Genomic DNA, 18,940 nt, shown 5'->3' with positions numbered 1-18,940 from the left:
TCACACAGATCTCTCCTGAAAGCACAGTGCTACTAGTGCAACATATTTTAGGTTTGGTTTTTTAATCCCTTTGCTGCACTAAGTGATTATTAAAAAAGCCACTCAAGTGGCCCAAGATGTGTGGTAACGTACACACTTGGAAATTCAGTTGCTTTCCATAGGACTGGTCTATTTATATGTCATATCTACAACTGCTTAGTGTAAATAATAAATCCCCTCTTCAAAATAATACCCTACACCAAAGCCACAGCTGAGCTTAGGCCAAGAGGAACTGCTAATCCAGACACAAACAAGGCTGCAGAAGATGTATCTGTATCATTAGAAAACAAAGCAGAGTATTAGATGCTGATTTGTGTCAAAAGTGAATAATGTTAATACAGAAAGTTTCTCTGTATACCCATGGATGGCCTTCCATGTGCCAAGGATGTCTTGATTGTGCCATAAAAAGATAAGGGGATCAGACAATATCCAGACAGATACTACAATGGCTATAACTTGGCAACAGCCAAAGTGGAAAAAACAGCTTTTATGCTTTGTGTGATACAGAAAGAGATGCATTTAGTACTTTTTTTACCCAGTGCAAATGAGACATGATATTGCACTTGTGTATCTTCCTCTGTACCACCACTTCCCACAGTGGTCCAGCCTTAACCAGAGCTCTGTCCAGAAACTCAACCTGTTCTTACAAAATCCTGTAGCCCAGACCACTGTGAGGAAACCACGAGCAAACCAGACCCTCCACAACGTTTGCTACTTCCATCACTCATTTCTCTTCCCTCAAAAAAAAAAAAAGCAAAGACAAAAAGCCAAATCTCAAGAATTTCGCATCCAACCTCTCCCGAAGCAAAAGCAGAGCTATCCCAAGAGACAAGCAGTGACTTTGTCTGGAACACCCCAGTTCCCAGCTCTGATCCCTGCAGGACGGCGGCTGTACGGTACCTTAAGGAACAAGGGACACTGATTTTGTGCTTGAGGACACGCTGACCAAAACCAGTCAGGCAATGGACCTGCTTTGGCAGTTGACACAAAATAGCCGAGGGCCAGTGGCTGCTGCAGAATATTGGTGACTTCATCGTGGGATTCCGTGGACAGCAATCGGTCTGTGCCTTGACCCTGCAACGCAACAGGGAATGGTTTCGTGTCAGGAGAGCACCGACTTGGCAGAAATTATCTGTAGCTTTTGAAACACAAAGCATCTTGAAATATCCAAGCGTTACATGACAAGCCAAGCGATTCACAACTTTTCGTTCCACAAAAGGAAGTGAGCAGATGGAGAAAAAGCAGACAAAACACGCAGAGAGCTGCATTTACTGCAGTAGTTACCTTGCCCATATCACCTCCGTGGGGGTAGTGGGACCCTGGAGAATGCACGGGGGATCCACCAGGGGATGCAGGAAGAATATTTATAATATCGGGATCAAGATCATCTCCAGTGTCTAACAAGTCAAAGATTCCCATTCCATCTGCTCCATCTTGAAAAAGAACAAGAGCAGTGAGTTCCTACAGTTTCCCTGTGCACAGGATATGACAATGCACTCTGAAATGAGTGATCTTCCATAGCAATGGAAATGGCTCATTAGAACAAACCCAAGGCACGAACCATTGTTTGTGTTGAAGGCCAGGTCCAGGTTCTCAGTGGTGTAAGTTGAGGATGCCACTTGCACAGAGGCAGACGTGGGGAACACCAGGATGTGGGTGCAGGACGTGTCCTGGGGGGTGTTCAGCTGGGATGTCTGCATGTTCAGGGTGGTGCTGCGCCCGAACACGGAGCCCGTCGAGACCGAATCTGTGGGGACAGACCAAGTGTTTCCTCAGTTCCTCAAACCCTGCACTAGCAGCTCCTGTGCCAAAATGAGAGAGAGCTCCCCCAATACCTGGCATGATAATGAAGGATCCCTGTGGTTCCATGGCCACCAAGCAAGCACTGAGGATGCTGGGAGAGTCTGCAGCAGAGATCCCACACATCCTGCACATGTCTTTGAGTCTCTTGCTCAGGGACTGCAGGTTCCGGCGGCTCAGCAAACAGCTCCAGTCTGAGGGGACAGAGGACACAGGTTTGTCTGGAACAGCTCTTGCTGCACAACACAGATTTGTATTTTACACATCACAGTGTGTGGTACAAACCGTACATCTGTTAATATAGAATATACAGAAGAACTCCAAAATATCTCGGTTTTCTTCCAGAAACAGGGACAGACATTTGATGTTATTGAAAAAATCAAAGCTTCAAATTCAGTTTCAGACTCTAAAAAATGCTAACGTTACCTTTTAGTTCCCCGTGTCCTATTCTTCCTAAACGGCCTATTACAACTCTCCATGGCAAAGAGCTCATCTGCACAAGTCCCAGGCACCATTCCCAGAGTTTCTGAAGGCCAAGTCTGCGGGCAGAACCCTTTTTCCTGCGAGCTCTAGAATTGAGAAAGAAGGGAAAACAAAGCTGAAACCCACCTGCAACAAGTCTTTATTGCCACATTTGGAACTCATGAATCGACCGGTTTGGTTCTTACCTGTTGGGTACATCAATGTTAATGATGCAGGTTTCTAACTGCTCCCCGTACAGGTCTGTGCAGGATGCGAGGAGCCATCTCTGGTCGTGGGACAAACAGTAGCCCACAAAAAGCACGTTGTACTTCTGGCCAGCTTCTCCAAAGGTTTCTCCCAGTTCTGTTTGCTTGTCCTTTACTGGGGCCAGTATGAAAGGAGGGGTGTAGAGCCGAATACACTCAGGTCTCTGTAAAGGTGACAGAACAGACAGTGAAGTTCTGGGCAGCAATTCCTGCGAACAGCTCTACTCAGTTACATGTTTAACAAACAGGGACCTCTCTCTGATCTCCATCTTTACACAAACCCTCAAGGACACTCACATCAGGGCTCTTGAGGGCAGTTTCCATGGCTAAACCTGGGCCAAAGCCAGTCAAGGTTTTCACGTTGGTGGACGTTGGGAGAGGCCTCCGACACTGAGTGAAAGCTGAGAATGCCAAAGATTTTAAATGCTGGGTGTAAATCTGCCGGTCTTCGTGTTTCACAGGCTGGAGCAGGTACTGACACGGGACAATCTGGAACAGATTGAAGAAGGGCAAAATAAATCACTGTGTCATCATTAAATGGCTTTTGAGACAGAATTTGGGTACACTGCTTTTTGAATTTCACTTGGGAATCAAATGTCTCTGGTTCTTGACTCGTGTTGCCTCACCTGCACAGAAATGATGTTCTTGATGTTGGGGGGAAGAACCTGAACCATCTCGAGGAAGCAGCGCAGAAGTCCAAGTGTCCACAAACTGGATGAGCTGCTGTTCTCATCCTTTTTTTCATATGTGAAAGGATCAATGATGTAAACTACAATTGCAGGTGGATAAGTGATAGCATGTGAATCTCCATCTGTGGGGACTCCGACTTTATCACGATCCATAGTGCTGCCAAGGGAAGTTAGAAACCAGTTACAAAAAGCTGAGTTTTATAAAGATTTGTTTTTACTTTAAGATCAAATTGTCAAATATTAACCCGAAAGACCTTCAAGTCAATTCTGATGCAAGAAACAGCATTTTTATTTCAGTTCTCTCTGTGAGCTTATGAGTAACTCTGAATCCCTTGTCTTTTCTTTAGCCTTTTTCATTACAGCAGCTCAACTGTTGCTTAACTGGGGAACAAGAATATCTACAAGGCCAGTCTCTCAGTAAGAGCTGTATTCACTACTACAACTTTGATTACAGAAAAGAGAACTCTAAGATGATGCCAATTATCTATTTCTCCCCCCCTCCCCAGGCCTTTAAAATACAGAAATGAACACTTGGGTGAATTTTCTCTCTTTGGAGAGAGAAGCAAAAAAAAGACAGTTTATTTCTGTACCGCAGCAGACACTGAGGTGCAATTAGAACTGCAGCTACAACTGGAGCCAGAAAGTTCAGCTCCACCATCACTGAATGTCACTCTCCCTAAAAAGCAGCCTGGTGACCAGAAAACAAACACAGGAATTTTACTAAGGGGATGAGAGCGCATTAATAGGTTCCCAGGAGCTGAGCCGGGGGGTTTTCCAGCTGCAGGTTCCGTACCTTTCCGAAACCTCCGGGTGTGGCTGTGCAGGAGCCACGGGCGTGTCCCCAGCCAGCGCTGTTGGCTGCAGCGCCGGCTGCTGCTGCTGCCCCCCCGCCTGCCCGTTCTGCACCGGCGCGGCCTGGGCGGGCAGCGCGGCGGGAGTGCTGCTGCCCAGGCTGCTGAAGGGGGGGAAGGAGGAAGGTTTGCTCGTGGCAATGCCACCGCCCAGGCTGGCAGAGGAGGAGGAGGGGGCGGTGGTGGTCAGCGTGGAGTTGGCCGTGGTGGCTGCAGAGGACATGGCACTGTTGGATGTCACCGTGATGGTGTTACTGGTGGGGGCCGCGGGAGCCGACGCCGGAGGGTTGGGGTTCCCAGCGCTGGCTGGCACTGAGGGCAGAGCAGAGCCCGGCTGGCTGGAGGGAGGGACCAGGTTGGTTTGCGAGAGTAAAGAGTTGTCCAAGGGCTGAGAAGCAAGATAAGGACCTAAAAGGAGAAAAAAAGCACAAAATTTATACTGAAACTGTTTTAAAGCTCATGTAAATCTACAGCTGTAACAAAACAGAGAGCAAACCTTGAGCATATGTTTTACCTCCCAAATTCAAATACTTGTATTGAATTTAAAAATTCTACTATTTTCACAAGAATCTTTCAGAAATATCCAGAAATCTCCTTTTTAAAATAATTTTGTTTCCAGCCATGCTGCATTGCTGGAAATCATTGCTTCAGAATCCAAGTCACCAGCAGACAAAGACAACCAAAATCCCTGTCAGGCAGCAACACTGCCATTCCCTAAAGGCACTGCTGGATGAGAAGAGGCCATTTTAGCACATATTGAAACATAGGGGGGTTGGATTTTCCCCCTCCGAGCTTAAACCCAGAAAACCTCCACAGTCAGCAGGACAATAAGCCACGGTGTCTTTTCTGTTGGAAAAGAGTGAGTGGTAACAGGGTGAAATAAGAAACACTGAAAAACAAGTCCTACCCAGCTCATATCTGCAAACTTGAGCGTAGAGTTTGAGTTTGGAAAAGGCTTCGTTGTTGGCATTGGCTGTCTGGGAGAACCACTCTGTGACCAGCTTCTCCGAGAGCTTCTTGGAGGCCGTGGGGCCAACCCTCATGATCCCATCAGGCAGCAACTTACAGATGGGCCTGTGCTGCCCAAGCCTGCAGGACTGCAGAGAGGGGAAAACAGGAGATAAGGAGCTGCTAAGCTTTAAAAACTCTTAAATACCACACAAAAGATATATCATAAGGGCAGAGACCTGTCAGTTTAGTTCCGATTTTCCAAAGCAAATTTTAATTCTGAAATTACAGGGCTATGAAACATCGTCAAGTGATTTTTAATGGTTTATTTTCAGCGTGTTCCTGAATGCAAACAGGCAGGTTGATACACCATCTACTGTAATCTTTCCCACAATCCGAGCATGCAATTAACGAATTAAATGGAGGTAAAACAATTAGCGTGGCAATACAGGGGTTGGCCACCGAGTGGCGTTTGGCGGACAAGGACTCTGCAAACAGCGACCGCTGAGGGGAACGGCAGCAGCGCAGACAGCCCTTATCTTCCAAGTGCCCATTCCCAAAATCCTCCCGAGCAGCTTTCCGAGATAGCATTGTGTGCAGCGTTTGTATCGGCTCAGACAAGCCTGATAAGTGCCCGTGAGCACGAATTAGGAACAGCCTTTCACAAATCCATTCCCCGTACCTCGTATATGGCAGTGAGATCCCGAAAGAAGCTTTTGGCTCCGTTGAGCAGAGCCTCGTTCTCCGGGCACACCACGACATAGGCAACGTCCCTCTGGGATCCATAAGGTTCCAGCATCAGCCTCTCCCAGTAGGGCAGAGCAAACGGAGACAGCACCAGGAAATCGTAATCGTATCCCAGCAAAAACGTTGGGATTGGCAGTGGTTCCGGGGACTCGTCAGTTCCTGGAAAAGCAAGACACGTTTTCCAGTATATTAAGCAGAAAGCTAAAAATGAACACCCTGCTTCTAGGAAACATGGGCAGAACAGCCTCTAATTCCCAACAGCTCCCAGGAAGGAGCCCTAATAATCAATGGGATAGTTCTCATTTTAACAGATCCAAAGTACAGGATCAACCCTCTGCAAAAAAGCATCAGCTCATTATTATGTGACAGCTCTCAGGGCCTTAAGAAGCTGTTTAACAGTTTTAATAGTGTTTAATAGTGTTTAATAGTTCTGTTAGTTCCCAGACAATCAGGAACAGATCTGGACTGTCCAGGAAGCCTTTCCCCACAGAGCCAAAGCCATCAGGGACCAAAGACAGAGAAGAAATGTAAATATTTTAAGCAGATAAGTAAAGGGCCAGAGGAGGAAACAAACTTAAGGAGGTGCATTTACATGTACTGTAAATGTGTAATTGCCACGTTCCAAATATAGCTCCAAAAGATCTGCTGGTGAAAGGTCACTCCTGTGCACAGTGGTAAATCAATCCCATATGCTAATGAAGTCATTAAACCTGAGTGCACAAAATTCACCTTTATCTGGAAATGTGCACCACGTGTTGGCCACTCCAAACATTTATCAAGACAACACACTGGATATCCTCAGATCTTGACCAGTCCTGAAGCTACTGAGCAATAAACCACACCTTTTCAAGTATTTCAAACTCAGTATTTTTAGCTACTCTCTTTTTAGGGTAATTAAAAGGGGGTAATTCTTTTGAATGAAAGAATTTTGAGTAAAAAAACCCTGAGCAGTTACTCAGTTTTTAACATTAAAACCACCTCTGCAATCTCAGTGGATGAAGTGTCAGGTGTGTACAAACAGTGCAAGCCAAGTTGTAAATTTTATATGCACATCTTTAATTCATTGCCTGTTTTAAGGAATATAAATATTTTGTGTTTTTCCAAAGAGAAGAATTTTCCCCTGCCTAATAGCTCTCATTAGTGCAAAGAAAGGTCAAGTACTGTTTAGAATTCCAATAGGCTGAGCAGCACCCCAGCCACTGGGCCTTGTTTGGATGGAGTGGTGGGAGCAGACAGAATTCCATGGATTTGTTACCGTAGGAGCCTCTCCCAGCCATCTTGTGGAACTGCTGCCACGTGAGGGGTCCCTGCACCCCCCAGGACCGGACCGTTCGCTTCTTCTGGATGGCGTCCTGGAGAACGGGCTGGAGCGAGAGGAGCATCCGCAGGATGTCCTGGGAACACTGCATGCTCACATCCACCACTGCAGGGACAACAACATCATCAGGGGCTACTGCAACAGCAGGGCACAGCACAGCTCCCCACAAACGGCCCAGACCCCCCAAATTAGGGACAGAATCGAGATTTTAAACCACACCGAAAGGCCGTGATATCTGAAGTTCAGCACACCCTCATTTACAGCTCTCCCTCTTCCCCTCTCAGCCACATCAAAAAATCCACCTGTATTTTTTGTATTTTTTTTTCCTCTGGAGTTTTTCCCACTGAAAGGCTCCCATCTTATGAGTTAAAATAAAGCAAAACCCCCTAAAATAAAACAAATAACCAAACCAACCAACCAACCAACCAACAACAACAACAACAACAATCCCAAACAAGTTGTGGAATCCTTAAATCCTGGCTTTCCCTCCCAACAAAGGCAGGTTTGCAGACTGCCACCCAGTGCTCACTGCAGAGAAGGCCAGAGAAGCCTCCAGCAGCCTCAGCCCATTTCATCGTGTGCCACCTCTGGGCCATTTAGGGTACAGGGTTTTAGAAGAGAAATCTGACACAAAATTTGGTGTGGCTACAATTTGCAAGCCTTCTGTTTCCAAGTATCCCTACAGCTTTTTATCCCAAACCCCAAGGTCACAGTAACACCGAGTTTTCTCCTGGGTGCCTGAAAACATCAATTTATTCCCAGCCTGGGCTTTCCAAGTGAATCCCCCAGGGATCCACATGAACCTGGTTGTTCTGTCAGCACTCCTCATCTCATCACCAATGTGAACTGCAGCTCCCTGGGATCCAGAACTTTACCTTTCACCCCTAACCCTGTGGAGTTGCTACTTGAAAATACTGTTAGAAGTATGCAAGTACACACAACAAAGGGCATTCCTTGAGAAAGACCCTAGAAGGAAAAACCCAAGGATCTCTGGCAGATCCAACACACAGTGAAGGCTACAATAATGCTTTCTTTTGTCAGACATGCGTCCTCCCCCTTAAAGAAGTGGGAATGCCAAGTGAATCAGAGCAGTTTAATTCTACCAGAGTGGCCTTGACAATACAGGCACCACTTGAACCTCTCCACTTCCTACAGGCGTCATTCCAGAGCCTCTGTAGAGCCAGGAGCTGCTTTAGAGGATAAACCCAGGGAAGTGCTGTGGACAGTGACAGTGGTCTGATGTTACACTTCACACATATATTAGGAATTTACACCTGATGGCAGCCAAGGCCTTACTCTGCTTGGTGCGTGAGCACAGAAGTTTGCACAGACGCTTAGGTGGCAAAAACAGCCTTAAGCATCCAATATTCACAAAGGAAATCCACAAAAAAGGAACCTCGAAAAAAAAAAGAAAGAAAAAGAAAACACAAAAAAACAGGTGGACAAGTAGGTGGATAAGCTATTTCAATACTTACCATTTCTTTTTGACCAGTGGTGCAAGCAAGTAGTTTTCACAAGTGCTTCATCAACTTTCCCTCCTGACATATTGTCCATGAACTGCCGTCCATGTTCCAAGGCCAAGTAGCAGTCATTGCAACAATCCCTTTCTTCCACACGTACCACGCTGGGAACGGCCCCGACTTTGGGAATGGAGTCTTGATCTGCTGCTCCGAAGGGGGAGAACAAGTTGGTGCATTGATCCTGCAGCAACAGTATCAACTCATCGGGCAGCTTCTCGGGCTCCTTCAGCCCCCCGCTGCCGTGCTCGATGGCCGTGGCCCGGAGAGCCTCGAAGCGTTTTTCCGCCTCTTTGCCGCACTCCGTGTTCCGCCCCAGGATGTCCAACTCATCCTCCAGGAACAGCCCAGAGCTGTTGCCAAATTTTCTGTTCATGACAGCGCTGAAGCCACAGGTACACCTGTACTGGGCCTCCTGCGTGGGGTCGGGGATGTAAACTCCAACATCAGCACCTTTGATGTTCATGTTGCAGACGCAGATGCAGCAGCTGTCGAAGTTGCAGTCCTTGAAGAGGTTCATGACGGACTCGGAGAGGATGAGGTTCACGTACAGGCTGTGTGCCTCTGGGATGGAAGGCACGGTGGCAGGTTCCACGGAGTTCAGGGGCCTGCAGGTGGACGGGGTGGAAGCCGGGGAGTACAGGTCCGAGTTCTCGTACTTCACCGAGCCCTGGGCGCTCGCCGGCCCCCCGGCCCCGCGCGGCGTCCGCGGAGTCCTGGGTGTCCTGGGAGTCGGGAAGCGAGGGGTGGAGGGAGAAGGGAGGATCCCGGCGCCGCTGTTGCTGGGAGGGGCACTGCTGGGGGGCATCCCAAAGGGAGTATGGGTCTGGGGGGTGTAGGCAGGGCCGTACTCCTGGTCCAGAGCACTCCCGTCACTGCAGGGCCACAGGGAGAAGGAAAGGCTTTAATGCACAGCATGCTGGGTTTGAAGTCGAAGACTTAAGATTTCTAAAGAAGGACCTTCCTAATTAATATTTGCTTTTTTAAGATAGTCTTTCATAATCCACAGCAAGATTTTTCACTCCCTAAGGAACTTCAAGAGCATTTGTTCTAAATGACTTTGCAGGACTCCCACTGACAGCACTGTTAAAGAATCTTTCCCTGCCTCCTCTCATCTTTTCCTTTGCACAAAGCTCCCAGGAAACAAGTGTGGTCAGAATAAATTATAAATTCTGTGGTTGTACGGAGTCTAAAGGACACCTTTTTTATTCATGTTTTATTTACATGTGTGTTGACACACACTGAGAAAATACAGCAGCTCTATCAATAGTAAATTCAGCTGAATCCACAAGGAAAGTATCACCTGGAAACATTTAACATTTTCTTTCCTAAGCAGCTGAGTATCTCCAAAGACCTATAAGGCTAATGAGAGCTGGAAACATTGCTTATGAATGACCTTAACAGAAGAAATATCAGTATTTAATCCAGGATTTAATATTCCTATAATTTTATCAATTATCCTTGCTGCCTAATCCATTTATACCAGCAACTAATGCAGAAGAGAAAAAGGAATGAACATTTCCCTCAAGAAGAGCTGCCAGCAAGACCCTCCCTACCCACTGCAGGGCACAGGAATGCCCCTGCAATGCTGAGTCCAGGCACAGTCACACTGGGCACAGCTTTCAACCAGAGGGAATGTTTTCCTAATCCCAGCACAGCTGAGAGTGCTGCTACCTTAGAAAATAATTTAAGAAACAGCAGCACCACCTACCAAGCCCTTGTACTACACCACCACAAAAACAAAGTCCCAAGTTTACATTTATCTTGATTGTTTACCATCTTCATTACTTATTAAACCTGGCCTTGCACCATGAAGCTTCCCCAAGAAACCTTTAAAGGAATAAAATGCATGTACAGTTAAGAAGCTATTTGGGAAGAATCTCTTCCAGCAGGTTTAACCATAAGGATCCCTCTAAAAACCCTTGTCTTTAGTTGTACGAACACGGTGTATCTACAAACACTTCTCATTACTGATTTCCAAAATAAATATTATTTGGAAACAACATCCCAAAGCTTAAAACCCTTCACAGGTCATACCCATCTTTGATGAATGGCATAGCAGGGCCTGGAGGGAGCAGATCCAGCTTTCCCACAGCCCAGCTCTGGCGGTAAATGCATTCCTCTGGCAGTTTGATGGGAGGGAGACACTGGCTGGGAAGCGTCTTCAGGGGTGCAAACATGGAACATCCCACTAAAGCTTGACAGTTCTCAGGTTTATAGACATAAGAATAATCCTGGAAGTGAGATATGGGAAAGCATTAGTGTGGGAATTTGATCAGTTCAGCAACTGAAATGCTTCTCCATAAAATGTGACTGAGTTTAAGCAGTGGTTCTTTCCCACTAAACCCTGACATTGCTGTAGGACAAAGCTGAGAAGTGTGCACACAATATTGACACCCACGGGTTCCAAAAAGCAATATATCAACACAAACAACAGGGAATGCAATGACTGAAATGCACTTCTACAGTTTACTAATGGCTCTTTAGGTCTTACTCGCCCTTGAAGTTTAAGGGGTCAAAGACTATAAACTACTTACTCCAAAGTGTATTAACTTCCCCGGTATAAAGCAAGTTACAAATTGGACTTAGTTTCCCAGCATTCCTATTCAGATTTAAGCAATGAACTGCACAATAAATCATTATCAGGACTATCAGCACTACCCACCTTTATTTCAGCAGGTTTGGGGCTGCAGAAACCCTCGTCCACTTCAATCCTGAACTGAGCTCCCACAGTGGAGCTGTTCCCTTCAAGTACTGTTCCTCCAAGTGTAGTGTCCATGCTGCCATACTCCTTATTGTTCATGTTCATGGGAGAGAACCCCATAATGTGCTGTTCCAATGAAGGTGGAGTTGGATACATCTTATGGAGATCTGCAGTGCCTAATTTCAGATCAGAAGTTGACTTTAGAGCATGGAAACATTCCCAAGTGTTCCCTGTGTCTCAAAATTCCAGAAGGGCAAATGAAGGGTACATTTCCAAATTCCCACAACATATTGGAGTGCAATGTTTAGAGCTAGTACTCTCTTTAGGAAAAAACCCCACAAATAAAGCTTACTTATGCATGACAGTGGGTCCAGATTTCCTGTTTTTGCCTCTTTGCAGTTGGATTTGTCGTCAGCACCATTCACTGTCCGTTTGGATCCAGGCTAAGAGAGAAGGACTGGAATTAAATCACTTCAGACATTAACACTGTTCATGTTTCCTGCTAACAGGAAATTTCACAGCTGAGACTTTGTATTTTTGGAAATTTTTTTGGAAAAATTGAAATAAATCAGGAGCCCAGTGCCAGAGGTTGGGGTTACACTTAATGCTGGTCACCCAAAGAACACCCTCCCATCAAGTCCCAGTGCCATTAAAGTGAAAGACCAGTTATAAAATAACCCTCAGCACATTAACAGACACCAAAAAAAGCTAAATAGGGCTGCCCACAGTCCCCCAGAATGCTCCCAGAGCCATAACATCACTGGTGTTACCACAGGAACAGGAGCAGGAAGGACAGAGAAACACAAATCCTGGAACACGAGACACAGGGAAGAAAAACTTGAAATTAAAAGAATGAGCTATATTTTATCGTGTTTACAGAATATGAGAGTCTTCTTGTTTAAGAGTAAATACACTTCCTTTACATACTGATGACCTTTGATGGCTTTAAGATCCTTCAGCCCTTACTCAGCTGCAGCTCCCATTAAAGTTGATGGGCATTTTGTCTGGGTAAGGGGATTTGGGATTAAGCACAGAGCAAAGCACAGTTCAGAAAAGACAACTGATTACAAACAGTATTGAAATAGAAACTAGAAAGATAATGGATTCAGAGCCATCAGAGACTGCAAGAGAAACTGTTCCAAGATAATAACTGCTGCAATGAAGCAGCTTATTTGGCACAATGTCCACAGATTTAAATGCCTTTTCTCTTTCAGAAGTTGCTGTTTTGTTTCACTATTACCTTGATTAACCAGTTAAACAGATCAGGAAAGAGAGCACTAGGACCTGCTGAATCTGTAAAATCGTAACTACAGGTATATTCAAGCAGCATGTACTGTGTAGATTGTAAGGAAATAAGATCAAAAGGTTGTTTGCATCAAAAATGTGACTGTGTGAGTCAAGGAGAACAGAACGTCTGCCACCGAGAGCCACAGTACTTGTTTACACCCATGTTTTGCAACCTCTACTACAAATGCCAGGAAAGAAAAAAAGGAAATCAAAACCCCAAAGCACAAAAAGACAAGACTTGTTCCTTACTGTGAGTTCATCTTCATCTGAGTTGAAGAGATTGTCCAGGTCTGTGTAGGACACCACCAGGTCTGTCTCGTGGAACAGGCTGGTCGATGCCGTGCGGGCGTGGGCAGCGATTCGTTGGGCATCTGAGAGGCACAAACATTGCAACCATCACACACATCACACACCACTGGCAACAAATCTGCATTAAAAACTTCACTAAAGAACTATTTCCACAGCTGGAGGGAAAAGGAAACAAAAGGGAGTAGTATATCCATGGTTCCACTCATCCATCTTACGCATAGGTGAGAGCCTTTCATTTTATAATATTTAGATCTTAGATTTTTTTTCTTTTAGATTTTTAGTTTTAGATTTTTAGTTTTTAGTTTGCAGTCCACCAGTATCTCATTCACTAATGAGAAAAATAAAACCACATTTATTTGCAAGATGCAACAAAGAAGTGTTCCAAGCAGGCTGAAGGGACAACAAAGCATAAAACATAAAACTTAGCAGCCTGTTGGAATTTATTGGCTATTCAAGGTATCATTAATAGAGCACAATCAAAAGAGAGAGAAGAAAAAGCCTCTTTACCTTGCTTGACAGAAGGACTAAACAGAGACATTGCATCCTCTCCTTCATGGGATAAAACTGTAACACTGGATGTTCCATCCTCAGCCTATTAAAAAAGGAGAGGAAAGTTGGCTTAAATTATTTGGTGGGGTGGGAGGTGTTTTATCTCCCTGGGGGAATTCTGTACCTATGGAAGTATCAGGTTGTCCCTCCCCTGAGAGCTCTGGGGGCACTCTGGGGGTCTGGCAGGGGGACTGGCTCAGGGAGAACAAAGTTTGGGGTACAGAGAGCAAAGGGTTCGTGTTGGGCTGAATTTAAAGAGCAAGTTGTGGATTCTCACCATAACACCTGTGAAAAACACTTGATATCAAATGCTGCACATTAACTACACCAGTTACTGAGTGAACCCCCTGGTGCCAGCAGGGCATCCCCACACAAATAGGCCTAATGAGCAAATGATTTCAGGTACAAGCTCCCAAGCAGTTGGATTTTCCCCTTTCCTGGAGGGTGCACTTCTGCTCTCAGTACAAATCTGGTGTAGCTGTGCTAAAGTGCAAAAAACCAAATAAAAATTGCAATTCACTGTCCAGGCAATGAGTCAGGGCTCACCTCACCTACCCCCAAACTTTTCCACTCCTGAGCAAAGCACTTGCCTTGTTCTTCCCCTCTCCCCAAGCACCTGCCAGCACCTATTTCCACAGGAAAGCCACTGAGCCAGAGTGATGCTTGTTGCGCTGCAGCAATGTTCTCCCAGTGCCACCCACAAACCCTGCTGCAGTGGCACCACCAGCCTGTCACCAAAACTGTAGGGGCAGTTGCACACATGCTGCTTGATTTCACTGATCATTTCTGCTGGGATATCATATTTTTAAATTTACTCCTCAGAAAACAGGGAAGGATTTAAATCCTTGCTGCCTAAGGCAATTTGGGTTAATCTCATCACTGGTTGGATCCTCACTCTTTTACTCACCTTATGTTTCTTCCCAGCCTCCCTCTCAATGTTCTGCCTCTCCTTTTTACTGTCAGGAAACAGGAATTCCACATCACCATCCACAAAGGCATAAGGATCAATCTCAGGCTCCTGGTCAGCCTCTGTTGCTACAGCTGCCAGGAATTGGTTTTTACTCTGATACTGTTGCACCAGTTCATCTGAAACCTTCAAAGGTTTCCTACATTGCACCATTAATCTGAGCAGAAGGAAAGGAAAAATCACAAAGGAATTATTTCTCATTTATTACATGGAATTATTTCTGCTATCACACAGCAACTTCATCATCCCTTCCCACTTCCTTCCTTCCCACCCCAGCCTCAGAGAACTTTTTGGGCTAAAGATGAAGTCATTAGTGCTTTAATATCAGCTCCTTGCACACGTCAGACACAGCCCTGTGATTCATCCTGCCCAGCTCTCCTCCAGCACTGTCAATTCACATAAAGATCAGCAATTTATCCCGGGTCAGAGCTGTCATTTATTATAAAGTACAAGTGTATTAAACTATCCACATCCACCCAGAGAAACTCAGCAGGCTACAGAATTACTCAGTGCCATTCCCAAAAAAAGCCCGAGCAACAACAACCACAACTAAAGCACACAAGTGTCCCTGTGTTTAGTGACATTTATATCACTCAGATCGATACAAAGGAAGCTTCCAGCACTCCAGGACCTAATTTACTAATGAGAATAAGAAAACCACATTTGCCTTCATCAGCATTTTTCTTTTCTTAACAAACTGAGCCAAAACTCGAGTTGGTAAATACACAGAAGTTCATTTTTTTTCTCTCAGGAGTATTAGTTTTACAAATATAACATTGCACCAGGAAGAAGAGATATTGGCAAGCAGAAAGCTGTTGTGATTAGGAGCATGATTATTTCCTGCAAATCCCTGTCAGCTACAGGGTGTGAGAAAGAACATGGGAACAGTTTTACTTTGTCACAGACCCTTCCTAGAAATTGGTTTTCCAGAAAAAAAAAATCCTTCAGAGCCAGCAGCAGTGGCAAATCCATCCATGCTGCTCATCCACCCTCAATAAAATCCTTTTTTTCTCCTAAATCTTGCAAAAATTGCCATCAGAAAAGAAAAAAAAAAGGGGCAAAATCGAGATGGAAACTACTTTCCAGCAATGAGGAATTAAACACCTGGAAAAGTACATTGTGAAGGCTTTCCAGGATTTTTGATCACCACAGAGGAAGGGAACAGCCAGATATTCTGGGGAGAAAAAGCCCTGATAAGTTCTTAAATCAAACTGGGAGCCACACAAGGAAAGACCATGTCTTGAACAGCAAAAAAAAAAAAAAAAAAGAAATATCTGTTTGGCTGATGTGAATTCCAGGCAAAAAACAAAACAAAAAAAAGGCACTAAAAATCCTATAAAGCACATCTTGAAAGAGCTGAGACAGGCACCAGCCAATCTAAACTTGAAACAGGGAACACAAGGGATGGTTACCAAGTGTGAGCACAGAGCTGCAATAAATACAACACCTTTACTGCCCCTCCCAGCTCCCCTCCACAGCCACTCCTCCTGCTGCCACCAGTGGGACAGAAAATCAGCTCCAAGTTTCTGCCTGCTGAGGAGCTGCTTTCAACTCTTCTACCACAAAGTAAACACACTAAATCCTAAAATAAAAACCCTCAGTAACTGATGCTGATCACAGGAAGAGTCTCCTTTCACCTGAACAGGGATAAAAAATGTGGAGCAAAAACCAGCAGCAGCAGCAAAAATCAGACAGAGGCAGCTCTGGGTGCACTTTGACTTCCTCAATCACGGAATTCCTCAATTCCTAAGCCCAAATTTGTCACCTCTGCATCCAAGTCCCAGCCCTGGGAAGCTCAGACTCCTGTTAACAGCCCTGTCAGCACCTGGTGCTTCCCACTGCCCCCCTTTTCCAGGAAGGGGAAGGTGGGAGACAGGGAATCTCTTACTCAGGACAACAGCAAAGGAGACTCAGCCCCAAAGGTTCTGTCCCAGGCTTTTGGATCTCATGGTCTGGGGGGTTTGGTGGTGGTACCTTGGGGTTTTGGGGAGCTTTTCTTGTTTTTCCAGTTAAAGAAAACCCATGTTCATTCATTCTGCAGTAAAACAGCTCAAATATAAGTTACAACACTAAAACCATCAGTGTTACTCTTTTCCTCCATTGCCCTTAAACTCCATAATTTATTAAATCTTAGCATCAAAAAAGGGTGACCAGTTCCTTTATCCTGATTCAAACAGCAGCAGAGCAGAACCTTTTACAAGCTGGTGCTCAAAAACACTAATTTTCAGGAATAAATTCTATTTATTCAACAGCACCCTATTTTTAAATAGTTATGGACTACACATACTTTATTTCAAGACAATATTAGCTCATGTTAGGACAAAATAAATTAAAAAATGTTCTCATGTCCTAATGAACAAGGGTTTCCTACACCATCTGAGGCCCAAGAGCAGTTCACAACAGACACACAGACACTTGTTTTCTTTGAATAACCTCAAATCCTGAAGCCTTTTGCACAACACAGAGAATGTACCATGTGAAAGAACATCAGTTTGTGTCGCTTATTTCAAGTAGAAATTTCTGATATTAGAAAAGAATTGCTGCCTATATTAAAGTTAAATTCTGCCAGGAAACCAGATGAGCTTCCTCAGTGTCCATTCAAACACCATTTAAACATCATTTAAACACTGAGTGAAACCAAGAGCAGAACTGAGGGAGAAGAAACTTCCCCAGGATATCTGCAGCTGAGACCATCCAAGTTTTCTCCAAATAGTGAAGAAAGCAAATCCTAAAATGAGAAAGCTGCTTCTTTTTGTGTCCCAAACAGGCATAATTTGGCTACGGATTAATTTTACAGTATAAAAATAAATGTCACTGGGATCTGCTAAATGAGAGTCGAAATGAGAAAAAGCTGGAATCTTGCTACAGACCTGGTGCTCACATCTCACAAGGATTATCCTGTATTCAGAGTTATGCTCCCACATTAAACACCAAGAAACTCCTGCCTTTGGCCTTTCCCTTGCCTCCCTTCCCGGGTTGGTACTCCAGGATCAAGCACTACTTACTCTGTAACTGATGTTACATTTTCCTGTCCAGCAGGTATTACTGGATCATCTCTCAACTTATCATTTGGAAGCTGGGGCGGCAAGAACTCCACGTCCTTTTTCTTTGGAACTTTATAATACTTCCAAGTGGCATCAGCTTCGTCCTCCTCCAAGTTGACGGCGGTGCCGACGTACACGGTGGGCTCTATGACCTCGGGGAAGGGAGCCGGGAAAGGCTGGGACAAGCCATCCAGCCTGTCCTCCATGGCCTTGCTGGGCACCAGGGGGTCCGGGGTTGGCATCTGGTAGAAGTGTTGGCTCTGGGGGGTGGAGGGGGCTTTGGGCACCCCCTCGTCGACGCCGTCGCAGGGGTGGGGGCTGAGCGGGGGGGGCTGTGGGGAGCTGGCCAGGTCGGGGTTGTGCAGCTGAGGGGTCTTTGCTACATCGGTGCTCCTGATGGTGGAGAACCTCACTTGGCTGTCCGGGGCGGCCATCACCAGCCTCTGGCTGGCCGAGTCTGCCTCCATGGCGACGTCATCGCCGAGGGACACGCGGTGGTGGAAGGGAGTCAGGGGGCGTTTCTGGGGCTTGTCCCCTTTGTCCTGCTTCTCGTTGGCCTTGTGCTTCGGGGCCGCCGGCGGCTGCGGGCCCGCGGGTGGGGCCTGGCCCTGCTGACCTGAACTCCTCGCTTTGAGATTTTTGTGCCTGCAGAATTAACACAGGGGGGGAAAAGACTTCACGTTAATCTTTCAAATATGTCTCCTGTGCTCATTTTCACCAGACAAGAAGCTGCTTCTGAGCCACGGAACAAGCCTGGGACTGAAGCGACCCTATCTCTTCTTGACCATCACCCGAGTGACTTGAGCAGCATTGCAAGGGTTCAAAACACCATTTAAAAAAACCTATAAAATCTGTCCTGTGAGCCAAACACACACAGAATCCTCAAAATGAAGACAGCATTTTCTGACTGCTTTAACAGAAATAGATTGTCACATGAGCACGTTGTCGCTTTTAACTCCTGCCAGCGCTGATGAATCAGTGGAACAACACAGGAATTAGTGAATGGCTCCTTGAATTCAAGCACCAGTAGTGCTGCCCAAGCCTCAGTGGGTTAAGGAGCAGGGAATTAACATCAAGAACCATGAAGCTCAGTCCTACAAAAGCTATTTTGAAGCTTTTGTAGCCGTTTGTCGACAAATTTAGCGAGTGTGGGAAAAAGAAAAACTCAGTGTCTCAGCTGCATTAATACAGTTGAGTTTCTACACTGTACAACACCTCATCTGCAAGTTCAAGGTGCCAACCTTCTGGACCATCTGACAGAACGAGGCACATGAAATAAGGGAAGCCAGAATGAAATGTTTGTGCCTGGGCTCTTGAACTGCACATCCAGGATATTCTCTGCCACTCTTCCATTAGCGAAGTTAAGCAGCACTTGTATTGAAAAAACAGGATTAGGCAGGGATAAAAAGGTAAGAGGTATCAAAATCTATTTTTACTTTAAAC

At 45.5% G+C, this 18,940-nt stretch overlaps 1 protein-coding gene across 1 annotated transcript in view; it reads right to left on the bottom strand.

The window, feature by feature from the left end:
• Positions 1-18,940, bottom strand: part of MED13 (mediator complex subunit 13) — a 54,031-nt gene that overhangs the window by 5,290 nt on the left and 29,801 nt on the right. The window contains exons 9-28 of the mRNA XM_032707340.1: positions 17,459-18,142; positions 14,394-14,610; positions 13,445-13,529; positions 12,878-12,999; positions 11,694-11,784; positions 11,303-11,517; positions 10,675-10,871; positions 8,596-9,512; positions 7,058-7,225; positions 5,738-5,961; positions 5,015-5,204; positions 4,050-4,515; positions 3,194-3,413; positions 2,865-3,056; positions 2,508-2,731; positions 2,266-2,408; positions 1,875-2,033; positions 1,601-1,786; positions 1,324-1,472; positions 940-1,113 (exon numbers count right to left, since the gene is read on the bottom strand). Of these exons, the coding sequence (XP_032563231.1) occupies positions 940-1,113; positions 1,324-1,472; positions 1,601-1,786; positions 1,875-2,033; positions 2,266-2,408; positions 2,508-2,731; positions 2,865-3,056; positions 3,194-3,413; positions 4,050-4,515; positions 5,015-5,204; positions 5,738-5,961; positions 7,058-7,225; positions 8,596-9,512; positions 10,675-10,871; positions 11,303-11,517; positions 11,694-11,784; positions 12,878-12,999; positions 13,445-13,529; positions 14,394-14,610; positions 17,459-18,142 (5,023 nt within the window). The remainder of the gene's footprint in view (positions 1-939; positions 1,114-1,323; positions 1,473-1,600; positions 1,787-1,874; positions 2,034-2,265; positions 2,409-2,507; positions 2,732-2,864; positions 3,057-3,193; positions 3,414-4,049; positions 4,516-5,014; positions 5,205-5,737; positions 5,962-7,057; positions 7,226-8,595; positions 9,513-10,674; positions 10,872-11,302; positions 11,518-11,693; positions 11,785-12,877; positions 13,000-13,444; positions 13,530-14,393; positions 14,611-17,458; positions 18,143-18,940) is intronic.

Source organism: Chiroxiphia lanceolata, chromosome 20, assembly GCF_009829145.1.
Source record: "Chiroxiphia lanceolata isolate bChiLan1 chromosome 20, bChiLan1.pri, whole genome shotgun sequence".
In the NCBI taxonomy this organism is placed as follows: Eukaryota; Metazoa; Chordata; class Aves; order Passeriformes; family Pipridae; genus Chiroxiphia; species Chiroxiphia lanceolata.
The sequence above is the reverse complement of the archived record's forward strand: the minus strand, read 5'-3'. Positions and strand labels throughout refer to the sequence as shown.